At 41.4% G+C, this 19,700-nt stretch overlaps 1 protein-coding gene across 3 annotated transcripts; it reads left to right on the top strand.

Moving 5' to 3' along the window:
* Positions 1–968: 968 nt before the first annotated feature.
* FOXJ1 (forkhead box J1) lies at positions 969–17,831 on the top strand. Of its 3 annotated transcripts, XM_078386005.1 has the most exons (4): positions 969–1,026; positions 2,169–2,227; positions 4,011–4,590; positions 15,526–17,831. In XM_078386005.1, the coding sequence occupies exons 3-4, from the start codon at positions 4,069–4,071 to the stop codon at positions 16,348–16,350; spliced, it is 1,347 nt and encodes a 448-aa protein (XP_078242131.1). In that variant the 5' UTR covers positions 969–1,026; positions 2,169–2,227; positions 4,011–4,068; the 3' UTR covers positions 16,351–17,831. The 3 variants fall into 3 exon arrangements, with proteins under 3 accessions (XP_078242131.1, XP_020668897.3, XP_072846601.2); XM_020813238.3 differs by lacking the exon at positions 969–1,026 and having other exon boundaries at positions 1,982–2,227; XM_072990500.2 differs by lacking the exons at positions 969–1,026; positions 2,169–2,227 and having other exon boundaries at positions 2,240–4,590.
* The last annotated feature ends 1,869 nt before the right edge of the window (positions 17,832–19,700 follow it).

Here is a 19,700-nt window from a genome sequence, read left to right on the forward strand (position 1 = left end):
TGTGTCTGATGTCTGGTGTGGAAACTGATTTGGTGTGTGTGTGTGTTTGTGTGTGTGCGTGCGTGCATGTATAACAGACAGAGAGAGAGAGACAGGCAGGTGAAGGAAGGACCTGCCGACAAGATATAGTGGGAAGATCCCTGGAACTTCTGTTTATAGCCATAAGCTAAATAGTATTCTTTAGCTGGCCATATGAGCAGCAGGATTTTTTGATATTAATGTTTTAATAACTGTTTTTAATATAGGGTATTATTATAATATTGCCTATTTCTAATGGTTTTAACATTTTAAAAAGTTTTAATATTGTTGTATGCTGCTCAGAGACCATTGGTAATGGTGTGGCTTAAAAAAATCTTGTAAATAAATAAACAGGTGCTTAGGCATAAGCTTCCCTTGAGCCACCTAAATGTGTTTTTTTTAACTATGCATACCTCACAGGGTTCTTATGGGTGAAACAGGTAGGGAGCCACATATGCTGCCCTGATGTCTTTCCAGGAAGGGCAGGATAAAAATGTAATAAATACTTAATACCCTTTTCAATCATTGAGAGAGAGAGAATAAGGAGGGGTGGATGGATGGGAGCCTATTATATAGGGCTGCGGTTAAAGTCTCTTAATTAAAAGGGGAGAAAGATCTAACAAGCTTTCTGCCCCAGCAGTTTGCTGTCCCCCTCCCCACCTTCTGCCACCCCTTGATCAGGTTACCTCGGGTTACCCAAAGGTCAGAGGCGGGCAGCTCCAGACACCAGCCTAGCAGGTAGGAAGACGGGCTCCGGGTTTGTACTCATCTGCCCCCCCCATCTTTGGCGCAAACGCCATTTTACCGCCCTGGAATTAAAGCAGGGGGTCAGCTGGGGACCCTCTCCCCTATTCTTAAGCAGCATGAAAGGCTAACGATTAAATTAGCCATAGCAAGGGTTCAAGACGAGCCAAGACCTTTGCACATGAATGCCCATTCCTCCTCCTCCTCCTCCTGTGATGGCGAGCTGGAGCATTTTCCTGCGAACAGTACAACTTCAAAGCTGAGGTAATTTTGTCTGGTGGAGTTTTATTTAATTAAGCGGGGGGCGGGCTAGGAAGAAGGCGAAGGGTGCCCAGCGCCTGTGAGTTGGGCCAAGCCCGGCGAGTTAAAAGAAGGTTTGTGTGCGTGTGCGTGTGTGTTTGTGTGTGTGTGTGCAAAGACCCTTATTCTTGCCAGGCATGGATCTTTCTAGTGGCTGCGTTGTTCGTTCCTGGCCGAGGGGGTCTCTTCCCTCGGCCACCCCCCCCCCATTCCTATCGCCTCACGAAGAGTAATAAGCATCGGGGAGCTGCTTCAAGTGGGTTTTAATTTCTCTTAATAAAACTCAAAGTAACAATGCCTCAGAGCTCCCACCCCACACCCCATCGCCATCACGAGGAGCAGCAACGGCCGCCCCGTCAGCCTCCTTCAAAGGCAGGTGTCGCAGGAGGCACCCGCGCCCCCTCACCCCACCAGTCCTCCACTTTGCCGTGATCCAGGATTTGGGCGCTCTGTGTGTGTGTGTGTGTGTGTGTGTGTGTGTGTGTGTGTGTGTGTGTGTGTGTGTGTGTGTGTGTGTGTGTGTGTGTGTGTGTGTGTGTGTGTGTGTGTGTGTGTGTGTGTGTGTGTGTGTGTTAGTGGGCTTCTGGGCAAGAGGAGGTGTGTCGGAGAGCCCGAACCGTCCTGAGTTTTCGTCAGGTTCCCCCCACCCACCCGCGCCTTCATCTCTAATTAAAACTGAACTGGTGGCCAAAGAAGGAAGTTGTGTGTGGCTGAGGGGGGGAGAGATGGCGAGGTGGGGGGGGGACAAAGCGAAGTTTGTGCGAAGATGCCCACTGACGAAGGGGGGCGAGGGGCGGGAGAGAGAACGAGGAGGGAGACAGAAAAAAAACTGCCAAGCGATTGCGCTCACCATGGAGACCAGGCGACCAATGGAAAGAGCAGAAGCTGTTTATAGAGGCGGAGCGTCTCCATGGCACCCGGAGAAGCCTTTCGGAGCAGCTACTTATGGACAGTCATTCTGTTGCTTACAAATCACAGCGGCTGTGGAATAAAAGAGCTCTGGCAGCGAAGGGCGTAATAATTCTTCCAACGGGACCACTGTAGAAACTCACCTTTTCTTTTTCCCCCCCTCCTCTTCCTCCTCATCCTCCTGTTTCACCCCACAGAGCAGTTCCCGTTTAGCTGTAAACATTTGGCAGCAGTGGGATTTCTCCCTAGGATCAAGGTAAGGGATACCGCACTATTTATTTTTTAGGTTAAATGAAAAGATGGTTGCTTTATTTCTACATCATTATGTTAGGAAGACTGTTTCCCCGCCGCCATCACCACCACCACAGTTGTGGCATCAAATGATAGCTCCTTGGCTTAGGTGTTTGACTCTCAATTAGAGGTTGAGAGTTTGAGTCCCCCCCCCGGGACTCCTTGAGAGGGGCTGGGCTTGATGATCCAGAGAGTCCCTTCCAGCTCTGCAGTTCAAAGGTTATTATTACTACAAACCTTCACGCAGGGCTTGTTCCATGAATCAGTCAACATATTTAACCATTTTTTTGCTCAATGGGAAAGAGGGAGGGCTCATAGATTAATTTTAGTTTAGGTATCTAACATGAAGACGGTGACTGAATAGCTCTGTGAGTTAAGTATGTGGGGGGTTGGGAATTCAATTCTCCTCTGTGCATCCCAGAAAAGCCAGCCTGTGTGGCCTTGGGTGAGCTGCACAGTCCCAGGATGTCCCCAGACAAAAGGAATGGTAATTGTCTTTTGAGTAAGTCTCTACCTAGAAACCCCCCCAAATAGTCAATAACTCAAAATTGACTTGACAGCACACAATTGTTATTATTAATATGAAGAGGGCTGATACAAACCTTTTTCCCCTAGTACATTGGAACCTTCATTTTGGGCTAATTGTAAAGGATAATGCAGCCATTATCTTCTATTGATTGTCCACATACATTTATTTATACTGCATACAAATACAGAAATACATACTGCAATTGTCAATAGTATGTCTAAAGCTTTCTGTGTATAATTTTACAACCTAATCTGCAAGCCACCTGAACCTACCTAGATGAGCTTTAAGCTAGTCTAGCAGAAATGGGAGCCGTCCTCGTGTTTAACATGTTAGATGCAATTCATTTGAAATCAGTGAAATTTATATCTCATCATGTATGATATAACATTGGGTGTCTATTGTGGATTAAGTTACTGGAGGCAGACTTTCCATTTTTGCTGAATACGTCTCCAGAGCAGCTTTGGAAAGTAAGCATTCTGGAAAGATGTTAAGTATCTTCTACCTATGCGTTTTGTGCCAAAAAAAAAAAAGAAAAAGAAAAAAGAAAAGAAAAAGAGAGACATTCCTTTAAAATATCTAGTCTTCTTTACAGCTCAATCTGATACATATCTGCTTTGAAGTAAGTCTTAGTAAGCTCAGTGGGGTTCTCTCAGGTAAGTAAGAAAATATGGAATCACAGTCTTAAATATTCACATTCCTATGAAAGAAGCAATAGTAGAGTACATCAGATAAAAAACTGATAAAATGTAATGCTGTTCCATATCACTCTGTGTAACATAGTGAAAGTTAAAGGGTGTCAGCTTTGTAAATCCTAACATTTATGAAACTGAATAAACAGTTACTACCCAGAAGGAGGTACTGTACCAGTATTCATTCTGGCTGCATGTTTCTGTCTGGATTTTAATGGTGTTCCAATAGGAACAAAGCTACTTAGTTTCTTGGCAATTTTTAGGAAAATCTTGCCACAAAAGGGAAAAGGCACTTGGGTGAATTCCACCCATCTTGCCAGCTGCTGTGGCCTATACAAAGCAGGCTAATCAAGGAGAGGGATTTGAGAAGGGGCTCCTACACCCAGGCATGACTCAGTCCCTGGGGTTCCATCAAGGATATATTTGGCTCCAGTATTTTTAGTGTTTGCCTGGAAAACAACCTGCTCAAGTGTTTGTTTGCGAACTGCACAGTTGTTGGGGCTTTGAATATCTTCATGTTATTGTTGCAGGATTGTCACCCCTTGTCCTCCCCCTTCCACCCTTTTTCTGCTTCCCCACCATTCCTGAATGTTGGACTTGCCAATTTTGGCTCCCACTGACATGAGTGACAATTGGCTGAACGTACAGTCAGAAGAAGAGAAAGGACAGGAAAGCAGCATGGTGGATTCGGGCAACCTGGATGACAGTTTGACCAGCTTGCAGTGGCTTCAAGAATTCTCCATAATCAATGCCAACATGGGCAAGTCATCTTCTTCTCCATCCAGTACAGATCCCCATGGTTATCACAAAATTCCTGGCTCTGCTGCGCCCTGCTCCCCCCTGGCTGGGGATCCAGCTTGTATGGGGATGCCCCATACGCCAGGCAAGCCCATCTCCTCTTCTACATCCAGGACTGCACATCTGCAAGGCCAACCCCTGGAAGACATAGATTACAAGACAAATCCCCATGTCAAGCCTCCTTATTCCTATGCCACACTTATTTGTATGGCTATGGAAGCCAGCAAGAAAACCAAAATCACCCTCTCAGACATCTACAAGTGGATTACAGATAATTTCTGCTATTTCCGGCATGCTGATCCCACATGGCAGGTAGGTGACCAGCAAAGTCTGTACCCCTCTGCATTTTGGCATCTGCCTTTGGAGAAAACATAGTTAATAGTTGTAACAATGTTCTGTTGATTCTTCAGTGAGGTTCAAAACAGGCACCACTGCCAAATCACTTTAGATGACTTTAAGACATATGGTGGCTGAATTTGACAATTTCAGCATGGTTTTTAATCCTCACAATTCCCTTATGATGGAATTCCTGATGTAAATTAAGCTTACAACTAAAATGCTGAAGGAGGAATTCCATGGGCCAAGCTACCGGTAACCATCACTAGCAGTAAAATCACATTAATGTTCTAAAGATATGGGTACCTCATATGAAGTTTCTGGCAGACTTTCATGTTTGGGAGATTGCAAATGAACAATGTGCTCGTGCTTGAAAACCAACATTAAAAAAAAACACACAAAGCAAGCTAATTTGCAAAATACGGGAGGAGTGACAAACACACATAATCAATATTTAACCCTTCATTAGAAGAGAATTCCTTAGATGTAACATACATACCACATTTTTCCGTGTATAAGACTATACTTTTGTCTAAAATCTTTAAACTAAAAATTGAGGGTTGCCTTATACACAGAAGTAAGCTGAGGAGAGAACAAAAATAAGTGGAGGGGAAAGCAGGGATCAAATTGTTCCTGCAGGGCTTTGATCCCTACTTTCCCCTCCACTTGCTAAGCCCCACTTAGATTTCTTAATTTTGGATTAGAAAAGTGTTATACATGAGGGTGGCTTATACATGGAAAAATACGATAACACTACACAATTTATGGTGCTGTGATGCCACCATAACTGCCATGGCTAAATTTTGTGGAATGCTGGGATTTGCAGACTGGTGAGATAGTTATTATCTGCTGTTATTCAGGGGGATACTCTAGACCTCTCTCTCAGAGAATGGCAAGTACTGTACATTACCACCAAACTACAAAACCCATGATTCCACAGGATGGAACCATTACAGTTAAAGTGGAATCAAATTGTTGTAATTATGTAATATAAACGCACCTATAGTTAGGCCCCAGGCTACTCATCCAGTTTCCTGAAACAACTATGGTAGTGAAGGAAACTATGGTAGTGACTTAAATAGTAGCATGCTACTTCCTTGATCATCATACCCCATACATTTAAGCTTCCATCATTTTCAGAAAAGCTGTGAGAAAACAAGGACAGATCTTCCATAACCCAGTCACCCCTGTGGCATTAGCAAGCAACCAAGGGCTCCTAATGTTCGTGCTGTAGCTCCTTTCTTTCTTTCTTCCTTTCCCCCAGGGTTCAATTACTGTTGCTTGGTATGTTTCCTATCTGAGTGTTTTGCTTGGAGTAAGCATTTAGTAGCTCACAGAGGTGGCTGTAAATGAGAAGACAGAACAACGTAAACAGACATTTTCTCCCTTTAAAAGTAGCAATTAGCTACTATGTCACCATGTCAGATGAGGACTGGGGATGATTGAAGGAATGATTTTTTTCCCTTTTCTGCAACTCCAGCAACAATAGTGGAGTTAAGGGTTTGTCACAACAAGTGTGGGAACAACATGAGACATGTTGTTACTTACATCTTACTTCATGGGGGAAGTAAGAAGAGAGATGGAAATGGAGGAATAAAGAGACGTAAGGATAGGAAAATGGTGGAGCCCCTAAAGCAGAAAATAATTGAACATTGCTCAGTGATGACTTTTCTTAATCCTCCATGCCTAATGTTGCTAAACATGAATGGTGATCTAGAATCGACAATCAACATGGGCAGGAGGCATGGAAGCCACATAAAGAAGGCAGGAAGCATTCAACCCCTATATTTAGTTGGCAACTATTTATTGTCCAGAGGTACCCATATCTTTAGTTATTTTGCTGTATAAAACCATATCCGTTAAAAATGCTGTTAGTATTTCTGTTTTTCAGAAACTGAATCTTGAATGTACTCCAGCAGTTGGTCTTTGAGCTTTGCCACAAATTTGTCTCCTAGAGGGAAGAAATGTCTTTGTTTCCACCAACAGCCAGAAAAGGCAGTATTGTCAGAAAAGTCTTGAAAACTAGACTTTTTAATACCCAGTAGTATTCTGTATGTAGCAGCTGGCTCCTTGGAGATTAATGTATCTATAATAATGTATATTATGTAGGCTACACATTCAATACACTGGATAGCTCAGCGGTTTAGGTCTCTGGCTATGGAGCCAGGGGTTGGGAGTTCAGTCCCCCACTGTGCTTCCTTGACAGGGGCTGGACTTTGATGATCCCTTCTAGCTCTGCAATTTGAAGATGGTGATGATGATCATCATCTAAACTGGGAAAGGTTGTATGTACTAGGCTAGTTTGTGTCATATCAAGAGAATGTTCAAAACAAGCATGACTTCAGTGTACCAGCAGAGGCAAAAGGGAAGAGTAGTTTAGGAGATACAGTAAACGGATAATTTGAGCTGTTGAAAAATTACCCACACATAAAATTCCTTCCCTGGAACCACTGGGTGAAATATCATCAAAGATGCAACTGTGTATTATCCAGGGCAGACAAATAAGTGAATGTGCATCACCCATCATGCCCACTGGTGTTTCACGAGACTGAAGATAGAGAAGCACATGAAGGAACAGTAAAGTTGTGAGAAAGGAGACTAAGAAAGTGAGGGACATGTCTGGAAGAAGAATTTAATGAGATATTATGTCAGAGTCATTTGGTACCCAAGATTTTTCAAACGCAAAAACGTGATAACTTTCTATTCCTCTTTTTGGGAAGCACAGTAAACCCATAAGGCCTTCGTGAAATTAATGAGGGCTGCGGGCTGCACCGCTGTTGTTTAAAACAACAATGTAGATGAATATGTGCGCCCAGCCAAGAGTCGTCCTTGCAGACCAGCAGTAGTTCCAACATGAGGGACTTCTGTCCTTAAGCACCACCTTCGTAAAGTCCCAATGTGTGTCTAGTATCTGGTAAACCAAAATCATTTCTTTGGCTCCCTGGACATACCAATATGTCTCAAAAAATTAATTTGTAAGAAGGAATAAGTAAAAATCTGATTAAGAAAAAAGACACCAAATTTGGAGAAAATCCAGCTAGGGGTTGTCCACCAGGCCTTTAGAAGGTGACTTGCCACTGAGAGTTTGGCTCTCAGAGTCAGCCGAAGACATTTTCCTCTCTGAAGCAAAGAACAAGAGAGTGTATTCTCCTGTTTCACATTCAGAAGTGACCAGGTTGGCTGTGGGCTGGGGCCATAGCTCAATGACACCTGGTTTGCATGCATGCAGTCGCAGTTCAGTATCAGTAGCCCTAGAAATGGCCAGAAGAAGCCCTACCTGAGATGCTGGAGAACTGCTGTTGGTGAGGATAAGTGATTCTGGGCCAAATAGATCAAGGTTCTGACTTGGCATAAGGCAGATTTCTACGTTCCTAACATTAGTGATGGAATATATGATGCCAAGTCACATCTGACTTCTGGCAACTCTGGTAGGGTTTTCAAGGTACATGAGATAAAACTCGATGAGGAGCACCATAAGTTGGATGTGACTTCACAGCTCATCCAAAGAAGTGGTGGTAGAATGCCATCCACCATTACCTCTGGAGGAAGCAGGCTAGCTTATGACATGAAGCCCTGCCTTTCCCCATCTTCTTGCTGCAGCTCCCTTCCTCCCAGTATTTGTCACCATAGTCAGCCTAATGGTAGGATGAACTCTGCTGGCTTTGTTACATACCTCATGAATAATATTTGTCTTGGTGAAACAGTATCTATGCTCCTTCACCTCCCCAGGTCTGAAAACCAACAGATTCCAAGCACCTACTTTTAACCTGCTACATATAACATTCCCTCTGATACCACAAGGACAGACTTGTCCAGATATTTACCTCAGTCAAAAGAAAACAATTTCCACACGCTGTCCAGGCAGACTTTGATATTTCTAAGGATTTAACAAATGTATCATGAGACATAATTCTTGTGTGGAATCTCTGACACAAAACCCTCTGATACGTTGCTTGCCATATTGTCTTCTGACTGACTGGTGGGTCAATTGAATTTTGTATGGCTGGATGATGAGAACAATGGATGGATGTTATTGTGGTTTCAAATTTCATGGCCTGCACCATCAGCTGAGCTTGTGTCCAATCCTCCTAAAAGACCTTCTCCTCACTCAGTCCTAGAGTTGTAGCTGTGTCTTGCTTGAAAGAGAGAAAGAGAGATTTAAAAATAGACTGTTTAAGTTTGGAGTTCACTGTACAGTTGGCATTGGAATATTGCTGGAACTGGCTCAATAGAGTGGCTGTGAGCAACTCCTACTCAGGTCATAGCGAACCACTTCATATATAGGATCTCTGTCATCATCTTGTGAGCGCCAGTTTTGCACTTTTGCTAGATACCAATGAAGGGTTGGAGATTTATGTATTCTCAAAGACTTTCCTTCAAGAAAAGTTCCTTGAAGGTTGGAGATTTATAATGATGGCTGAGATGAGAAGTAGTTCTCTGAGGAACAAACACTTGCTGTTACAGTGAAGTTGCTTTTAGAAGCATGTCCAAGACTACAATCTATCTTTGATCTGTCTGTTTGACTAAAATTCATGTACTATGGGACTAGCTCTTTTTACTTCAGCCACACTTTGAGAATGTCTGTTTGTTTTTTAGAACAGAACTTAGAAACCAGCTTTCTACCTTCTGCTAATCTGCTTCCATGCTTTCACATCCTGGTAACGTGAGCACCTTCTTACCACATTCTTCCGTTGGTCACAATTAATATGTTCTCATTTTCCTGAATGCTAAAGACCCCCTTGTCTTCTTCTTGTCCTTCTCTTCTGTCAAAAGTTGGATATCCTCATGGCTATACTCCTTTCAGATGCAGCATTTCTAGACAATAACATTGTATTGCATCCAAACCATTCTCCAAGCTTCTTCAGTCAATACATTCTTTTCCCTCCTGCATTTCATATCAGATGAAATAATATATATTGTTTCTCATTCCATGGCCAACGTATTCCAACTTTTTGCATTTCATGGGTTTTATGACTTCTTAATTCTTATTAATTTGATTTTGTACTTCTTCACCAGGGTTACTCGGTCTAAGAAACCTTGAGTATTACACTCCTCATTTTAAGAAAGGAGCCATTTCCATCCTAGCTTTTCTTGACTAAAACATATTAATCTGGGGAAGCCTGCCTCTGGGTTTGGAACTGGTGTCATGTGCCTTTTTTCCTCCAACAGTTTGTGGGAAAGTAGCCACAAAATTTATCCTGAGGATGGAATTATTGATAATTTTTTTTTGTTGAAAATCTAGATCATACCCTCAAGGAGTGTTTTATAATGTCACCGTTTCAAATACTGAGATGTACATTTTCATTCAAGAGATGCTCATTTCATTTCTCTCCTACTTCTATTTCTGTAATACTTTCAAGCTTTTGTGACTTGTTTCACCTTTTTGCTAAATATATGAAGACATTTTTAAAAATGGTATTAATATTCTTGTAGTCATTTAATAAGAGAAAGAAGGGTAGGAAATAAAGAGAAGAGGAAGAATGAGGTGAAGCTGATATGTTTGAAGGACACCATTGCCTCAAAGCATTCTTTTGAGCTAGGCTCCAGTTAAAAGGATTTGGCTTCTAATCTTCCTCTTAACCAACAGGGCAACTCACACAATAATCCTATCTTTAAAAAGCAGAAGAATCAAGAACATTAAAATAAAAACAAAGGGCAAACCCAACACTGGAATGCTCAGTCTTTCAATGTTCTGTTGCCTGCTTTTAGATAAATATAAGTTGCAACCTAAGAATCATCGTTAAAGCACGAGTAGCATGAAGATTTATTACAGTCAGGGTGTTTCAGATTGATTTCAATGATAGCAACAGCTGGATTTAAATTCAAAATAAATGTCCCAAAGGAGATGGAACACTGACTTTCTGCTTGGTGTGAAGAAGCCATGATGGATGATACCTATAAACATGACCTGAAGCACCATGGGAGCCTATGTGGCCGGCTCAGTTTTCTCAGGGAGATACAATTCCAGTGAATTTGAGTGAACTAGAAGTCTCCAGTAGACGTAACACAAATGTAAAGTTACTCTAAAGTAGGGAACATTTACCCTGCCAGATCTGATGGTCTGCAGCACCCATCAGCCCACCCAGCATGGCCAAGGGATGGTGGGATTTTTAGGGTGAAATACCTATGGGACCAAAGCTTGTCCATTCCTAATGCAGAGAATGTCAGGATGCATCAGTGAAGAGCATCAGCCATAAAGACAATGTTTTAAATTTAATCAATAATTTATCCTCCAAATTATTTTAAGGGTGTAACCATCTTTATGATTCTAACAAAAAGTAAAACAGTGACACTTAACAGGAGTTCAATCTGAATATTCAAAATGTTTCAGATGGCTTGTCAGTCACATCCCTGAAGCAACCAGATGCTGCTGCTCAACCAGATGAGGATATAGATATGTTGAGACAGTAGCCCACTAGGCTGTAGAAACTTAATCCAGCACTCTCAGTTTGGCTTTCATAGAGGAGGTACTGCACCTAAGATCTATGCCAGGTATTTACAAGAATGGAAAGACAGCTGGAGATTAAGGAACATTCTCTGATAACTTCTGAGCTTACTATAAAATGTTTTGTGTCTGTTAGGGTTATTTTTATTTTTATCTTGAATTAACGAAGAAGTGGATGCTTCTACTGTATACTCAAAAAGCAAAAACGAAAGAGATTGCAGGAGTATTTATTTTTGCCCGTGTCCTTCCCAACCATTAGAAGAGTGCTTTCCACCTTATTTTTAACAAGCATCCTGTGCCTTTTTTCAAAAATGCAGGTGGCCCAACTGATCGTCGCAGGGGGAAATGATAAATATGCTAACTAGCCTGGGTAATAATCAACTGCAGACAAGTCCAGCAGATTTAAAACCGAACTCTAAAGCAGGGGAAGGGAGTATTCTCTGACCCTTGTAAAATTTCATTAAACAGTACACTCTGAGTCATCGGAGCCCAGCACGTTTGCAGGAATTCCTCTCCTTTTCTTTTTCTCCTGTTTTCTCTCCAGCCGTAGCCATGTTCCCACCCGCTTCGCCAACACCAGTTCCTGTAAGTGCCGACACAGAGTCAAAATGTCATGCCACCTGTAAGCAGGGGCCGGGTGGGGAGCAGGGAAGATGCAGGAGGATTCCTGTGGGAGCTGTGTGCTTTGGAAAGGAGCCAAGATGCCCAGGGAGTTTCAGCCTGGAGGAATGGGGTTTTTATTTAGCCCTCCCGGCATTCAAGCCTTGCTTTTGCTCTTTGGAAGTACGGATTATGGATGAATAAGCATAAAGATATCTAGGCAACATTTAAAAAAAAACCCACCACCCTCTCTTCACCATATCCAGTCTCTTACCACCTTACCGGCTTTGTGTTCTATAAGAGGGTGTTGTTTACCCAGTAGCTGAGCTGCTTTTCTGATTGTGTATACCCCCCTAGACACAAACATTCACTCTTTTTTAGAACAGCTCTATGGGGACAGAAGTTGTCCCTTCTTCTGGAATCTTTCTTGGTTGTTCATTCTTGAAGCTGCTATTCTTGGTTGATGTTATTGCTTTGTCTTTTAATGACAACCCAGAAGGTGATTTTATACAAAGCCCTGACCATGCGTTCACCTGGCAGGACAAAGTTCCAAATAGTGTAGTCCTAGAACGAGCTGGAATTTTTAGCATGTATACATTACTGAAACAGCGACGTCTGTGTTGGCTTGGGCATGTCGTGAGAATGGCTGATGGTCGGATTCCAAAAGATCTCCTGTACAGAGAATTAGTGCAGGAAAATCGCCCCAGAGGGAGACCACAGCTGTGATACAAGGACGTCTGCAAGTGGGATCTGAAGGCTTTAGGAATAGACCTCAACAGATGGGAAACCCTGACATCTGAGCATTCAGCCTGGAGGCAGGTGGTGCATCATGGCCTCTCCCATTTTGAAGAGACCCTTGTTCAGCAGGCCGAGGCAAAGAGGCAGTTCTGAAACCAGCCAAATCAGGGAGCTGGACGGGGGACAGATTGTAATTGGCTTCAGTGTGGAAGGGATTGTCACTCTCGAATTGGCCTCCTCAGCCACACTAGGCGCTGTCCCAAGTCCTCCATAAAGAGCATGTTACCATAGTCTCTCAAGACTGAAGAATGCCTAAAAAAAAATATGCATAGGCTGATCCATGGGGGCACCAAAATGTGTGGTTGAGTGTCCACCTGTAACTCTATAAAGCAACAAGGGTGCTGAGTAAATGACATTTGGGTGGAGTTCATCTCATCTGGGCCAAATGAAGTGATTTTTTTTACAGAGATTTGCTACTGTGCTTAGTGTCACAGTGTACCATGCTAAGCAGTGGTTTCTGGAAAACGCCTCAGACGGTGGATGCACTATCAGCTCTGGAAATTACAAGAACAGGGTATTTCTAACATACTTGGGCTGAGTTTGGAATACTTACTTTTTAGACACCTCAAATCTCTCAGTGACCACCGTTGCTGAAATGAAGAAGAAATGCCCCCTTGTTTTATGTGAGAGGGAGTCACATGTCTTTGGTGGTGAGAATTTGATTCAACAATATACTGTACATAATGTCAATTTGGTCCTATAATTACAGGACCAAATTCACATTATGTATATTGTAAGTCAGCCTCTTAGGATTCATATCTATTATGTCATTCTCTTGCTGGACAGAAGCCACTGGTGGTGATTAACATATTAATTAAAATCTTGATCATGTGATGAAAAATGTTTAGGAAATGTTGAGGACATTTGTACTCATTTTTTAAACTTTAATATATTTTTAACTTTTAAATTTAATACAATTCCTGTCATTATTTGCTATCTGCTGAGAAATATAAATTTCTATTTTTTCCTCAAGCAGGAAGAGTAGACAGGGTTTCTCCCCATTTACCTCTTTCTCCCCATTTTCCATTTAGATGGAACACAAGGAGGGACTATGGTTTACATGTAAAAGTAACTTTCTCTTAACTGTCTATAAATGCTATCATTAAAGCTCTCTGTTTTCTCTTCTACTATCAGTGTTTTGTTTTAGTATCAAAGCTGGACTCTGTGTAACATTAGCCTGATTGGATTTTAATGCATGTACAAATGGGACCTAGAACAAAATGCTGCAGTACAACCCTATTCATGATGCCAGCTTGTCAGTCTGCAAACCCTCTTACCAAGCTTGCCACTTTCATCATACCACCCCAGTTTTCTTTTCCAGCTAATATTCAGCATTCCATGGAAACCACTGGTCTGTTTTGGATGTTTTTCTTACCCACTTAGTTTTCTTTTTAAAATATTTTGTTGTCCTTTTATAAACTTTGGAGTTTCCTGAAGTATATTTATGCTATGCCTTCCCCCACCCCCCAAGTAGAGCAATGTTGGTAAATTTTTTAAAGGAGTATGCATCATATATTATTCCAGCACTATAGAAAAACCACTGGAATGATGGCAGCAGATTAGAATACTTGTTCCTGAACACAGTGATAGAGGAATTAATGTCTGAGTAGTATTAGAAAATCAATAGGGAGGGGAAATTCCCCATCACATCTTAAGTATTATTAGATATATTAAATCTGTGTGTAGTCTTCCTTAACAACAGCCTTCAAATGTTAGTTTCACAATAGAACTATGATATCAGAATCGGGCTGCTTGGATATGTTTGCCTTGTATAGACTGTTGTGCCCAAATATTTCTATTCCTCTTTTTTTTTCAAAGCATGCAGGGCAAATCTTGAAAATAATTCTGTAGTCATTATAAATAATACAAAGCAAATAAAATCATGTGTCAGAACAAGGTTTTTCCGTCTGCACACTCTTGTACCTGCCATTAGCACTGAAAAAACACACATCAAAAATGAAAAGTCACACAGTACTTTCCTGTCTCAAGGAACTGCATATTATAAGGAATCTGGAGAGAATGCAGATACTCTCGCATGGATTTTATGCAGCTATGCAATGATAAAAAGTGCTCATTTTTGATGTAACCAATCATGATGGATCCATCTTTTTCAGTCATAGAGGCATGGCCATGTTCTTGTATATAGTCATACTCCTGTTTATGGGTGTTAAATCAGGTCCAACTTTTACATAGAAGAGTTCACTGGGCCAAAGGCCTGTGGACATGTAGACTGAAATGGCCTACAGATATATGACCTGTGGAATGGCATTGGGGAGATCTTTGGCTTGTTTCATAAACAGCATTTCTGACTATTTCCTATTGGCAAAAAGGGCTGCGAGATGGAATGAGCAGAAATGTCAATTACATGATTCCTTTGATTTTGAGAGAAGCTTAAGTTTTCACAATGAGTTAGACTACTCCTTCTGGGAGATTCTATACCTCCTTTACTGCCTTCTTTCATTCATTCCTTACAAACACAAGATAGCTATAGGTCTTTCTTTCTCCATCTTTAGGCTAAACAGCTGGAACAGTGTGAGCTTCAGCTAGCGGACTGGTGGAAGATTAGGGGGCAAATATAATGTTTTTTAAAAGGCTAACTGGCTAATTTTCCAAAATTGTAATTCCTTTCAATACTTTAATACAGGTTCTGTTCTGCACTTTTAATTTCACCACTGCATAGTATTTTGTTAGAGCTTTGTTGAATTGTCCTTTGATTTCTTTTATATTGTGCCTTCATTTTGTGGATCTTATTCCCTATTTAACTGTTGCAATTTAAATAAATCTTCAAATTAATTGCACCTCTAGATAGCCTCAGATTATCTCAGGTTACACCATTTGCCCACTGGGACAAATAAAGTATCTCATTTTCAGTGGGGCTTATTGATTTCATTACATGTATGATACAATATGATTCCTTCCTTCCTCCTTGAGCTTTCTAATTCTTTTGCAAAGCCATTTCAGCTGCGTTCATGCTGCGCAGGATGATTTAAGCTACAAAATGAAGTTATTCCTGAAGTGACTTACATTAAGCTATGTTTTCTTTTTCTTTTTTTCTTTTTTAATTTCAGAACTCCATTAGGCACAACCTCTCCTTGAACAAGTGCTTCATCAAGGTGCCACGAGAGAAGGATGAACCAGGAAAAGGTGGCTTCTGGAAGATTGATCCTCAGTATGCAGATAGATTGATGAATGGCGCATTCAAGAAGCGCAGGATGCCTCCGGTGCAGATCCATCCAGCCTTCACTGGGCGAATCCAACAGGATGGCTGCTCCAGTTCTTCTGCTCAACAGGCTGCAACCTCTTGGAAAAGCAATGGCATCCTAAAAATCAATATGGAGTCTCAGCAGCTACTCAAAGAGTTTGAAGAAGTCACGAGCAATGACCAAAACTGGAACCCAACTGTGGATGGGAAAATGAGCCATAAACGTAAGCAGCCTTTGCCAAAACGGATGTACAAGACAGCCCGCCTCTCCAGCTCCCCCATGCTGACACAGGAAGAGCAGACAGAACTTGGGTCTCTCAAAGGTGACTTTGACTGGGAAGCTATCTTTGACACCACTTTAAATGCTGACTTCTCCAGCTTTGAAGATTTGGAAATCACACCTCCCATTAGCCCAATAACCAGGGATGTAGATTTGACTGTGCATGGAAGACATATTGGTTGCCCACATGAATGGTGCCCAGCTGGGCAGGATTATGTTTTAACAGAGTCCAACCAGAACAGCCTAGACTTTGATGAAACCTTCATTGCTACTTCTTTCCTCCAGCATCCCTGGGATGAAGGGAGAAACGATTACCTCTCGGGTTCTGGCAACATGGATCCACTGTTTGAACTCAATGACCCTACTTTGCAGACAGAAATGAATGAGTGGAATGATGCTGGTCGCCTTTAATATGAGAGAGAACTCAAGCTGGAAGGCTCAAGATCATTGTAGACTTACCAGCTCTGCAAGCAAGATGCTCCCAGTTCTGAAAGACTTTGCAAAGCAAAAGAATCCTATAACAAATGAGATTTTTTATTGTGAGGACCAAGTGAATCACAGAGGTGTCCAGGGTGGTAAAAGATCTGTAGAGTCTGGCTGACTGTATCTAAATGCAACTTATATGGGGAACTCTGTACCCCAAAAGATAACAATTAATAATACAGTACTTATTTTTGTGTACTTTTAAAGAAATATGGATTTTTCTACTGGGGTGGTGGTGGAGGAATTTGGAAAAGTCTCGTCTTCCTTGGAGGGAAGGAGAGGTGAAGACGTCTGGGGGAAAAGGAGGAAGAACTGACCTTGTCTTGCAAATAGCAAGAACATGTTAGATCTTCTGCAATTTTTGTTCCTTCTTCTGTCCATTATTTCACCCTGTGTATTGTGTGAGTGTGTTTGTATACATTTGCCCAGAGAACATTTCTGTGTAAAATGTGAGACAATTAAGTAGCTGACAGGTATAATTTCCACCTGTATTTTGGGAATTTCAGCCACCTGTCTACACTAGGACTAGTTTAGAAGGTGAAGTCTATATACTTTCAAGATCTTCCAGGCTTTTAAAATACAGCCTACTACATATCTATAACAAAACCTATATTTTTAGCTAAAGGGCACAATTAGTAGTGTACTGGGAATGAGGATTGTAATAATGTTAATTAAGCCTTAAGTGTATCAAGTGTTTGTTATACAGAAGGAAATGTAATGAAATATGCAAGTGGGAATTCCTGCCAGTAGAGGATTTAAATGAAAGATCCATAAATGGGGGCCTGATGTTCTCCAGAAGGTCCTTTTTACTTATTTTTGTATTTCAAATTCTTTATACTTTTACAATCTTGACTGAATGTGTATGCTGTAAAACCTGGACATGAAGTCATGGCAGGCAGATCCTCTAAAGATATGGATTACTAACAAAATACTGTATTGTTACCTAACCAGAAGACATGAAGGAATTTGTGTGTTCACATGAGACTCTGACAAGTCAGCTGAAAAAAATCAACAACAGCTGACTTTGATTATGAAGGGCTATATATTTTTCTTTTCTTTGGTCAAGGAACTGTCAAATTGCTGAAATTTTTCTCTGCTTTAGTTGACACATTCTTAGATGTGATGCCACTGTCAGCCAGTGGCAATTGGGTGTTAGTTTGATTCAAACAAAACAGCTCCTAATGTTCATGTTCTTCTATGGTTCTAGACTTAAGTGGACGGACCAAAGACTGTACATGCAGTGAAAGCTGCAAATGAAAGAAGGAGTCTAAAGCTTCAGTTTGCCTCAATGCCCTGTTGTTGTTTTTTTACTCTAGAACTAAGGTGGACACCCAACTAGGTATTGTTAGCCCAGAGCCAATATTCATCTTAACATTTGCATGCATTTAAATAAAACAAAATATGCTCAATTCCAATAGTCATTAAAGTCATTAAACCTTGTTTGAAACATGGTGGTAATGCATATATATTGCCTTTTTAAAATGGCGTATGATAGTTCTATGGAGAGTGTAGCTTTCTACTGAAGGGGTGGGGACCCTTTGGCCTTCCAGATGTTCTTGCGTTTGCCTTCTGGAAGCCTCAGCCAGCAGGATTAATGGTAATCATTTATGAGAGTTATAGACCAAGCATCTGGAGGACTAGGGTCCCCTGCCCTACTATCTCTATCTAGGAGATGAAGAAACGAATGGGGATTTTACAGTACACACACAATCTCTCTCTCCCTCTCTGTTAATTTTCTATATGCCCATAAGCAGGCACACACAGTCACTGCTTTATGAATTTTGAAATGTTAACGCAACTCTTAATCAGACTACCTAACCATTTTATGGCGTGGGGAGGTCATGTCCCCATAACAAATGTTTAGACAGTGTATTTCTCTGGGACAGATAATAATTATTGGTTTATGATAAATGTTTCTGTGTAATGTCTGTCCACAACAACAGTAAAAGGTACATTCTGGAAATTACCTGAAGGAAGGAACTATGCTCTCAGAGCAATAATTTGATTTAGAGATTGCTATATTCCCTGCTACATTCTACATGTTTACAATTATAAAAATAAACCATATCATGGATTAAAAACAACTCCCCAGAAAAGAGAACAGAAATCTAATTCCTTGCTTTATGTCAACAATATTTGTGTTGTGCTCACATCAGTGCACAAGGAGATATGCAATGACAAATTATTGATATTTCATTGCACTTTTGGTTTACCATATACTTACAACAGTCCTCACATCACCCGTCCACAGTAGACAGTTTATTCATTTCTTTAACGAGATAAGGGACTGAAGGTTTTCTGAATTATCTGAGGTGGTAGAGTGAGGGGGCGTATGTGATGAGCAAATGTGCAAAAAAAATTGCATATGACTGATTTGTTGCACAGTCTTGACACATTTTCTTTCAAGGCTGCACTTCTGAAATCTTTTATATGTCTAAGAACATGGTTTCAAATTTTATGTTTTTTGTCTACAGACATTATCCCAAATGTAATGCTTTCTTCAGGTTCCCCTTGACACTTTAGTCCAGTCGTGTCTGACTCTAGGGTGCAGTGCTCATCCTCGTCTCCAAGCCATAGAGCCAGCGTTTGTCCGTAGACCATTTCCGTGGTCACGTGGCCAGCGCAACTAGACACGGAACACCGTTACCTTCCCACCATAGTGGTATCTTTATTTATCTACTTGCATTTACATGCTTTCAAACGGCTAGGTTGGCAGGAGCTGGGACAAGTGACGGGAGCTCACTCCATTGCGTGGATTCAATCTTATGATGGTTGGTCTTCTGACTTTGCAGCACAGAGGCTTCTGTGCTTTAACCTGCAGCGCCACCACGTCCCTTGCTTTCTTCAGAGTGCATAGCTAATCTGGAAATTGATGGCCAAATAGTAGCCTATGAACTACTGTACATCTAATGTCTAAGATGATTTTATGGGCATCTCCAAGAGTCTATACGGCATTCTGGCCTAAAGTACTTGAGCAGCATGACGTAAGTCCTACAGTTTGCAACATACCCACCCTTATTTTCTTCCTGAAGCAATTAGGAAATAATTAGAGAAATAAACCACACCTGAATACAGAGTTTCCACCCTACCAAGAGTTTTCACCCTACCAGGGAAATAGCTATTGGGCCACATACGTATCTCTCCTTCAGTGCAGGATTGACAAATGAACTGCTGCCACCTGCCCCAATGTGATATTTGGGTCCTAAGGTATATTTTGGTCCAGCAGGCTTAAGCAGTTGGTCAACTCAAGTCTAAAATACATTGCCTTTCAGTGTCTG

This window comes from Pogona vitticeps, chromosome 2, assembly GCF_051106095.1.
Source record: "Pogona vitticeps strain Pit_001003342236 chromosome 2, PviZW2.1, whole genome shotgun sequence".
Lineage (NCBI taxonomy): Eukaryota > Metazoa > Chordata > Lepidosauria > Squamata > Agamidae > Pogona > Pogona vitticeps.

Bases quoted from the DNA above. Each gene is read 5' to 3' on its own strand.
- FOXJ1 (XM_078386005.1), top strand. From the start codon at position 4,069: ATGTTGGACTTGCCAATTTTGGCTCCCACTGACATGAGTGACAATTGG. The intron at 4,591-15,525 runs GTAGGTGACCAG...TTTTAATTTCAG, and splicing joins ATGCTGATCCCACATGGCAG to AACTCCATTAGGCACAACCT.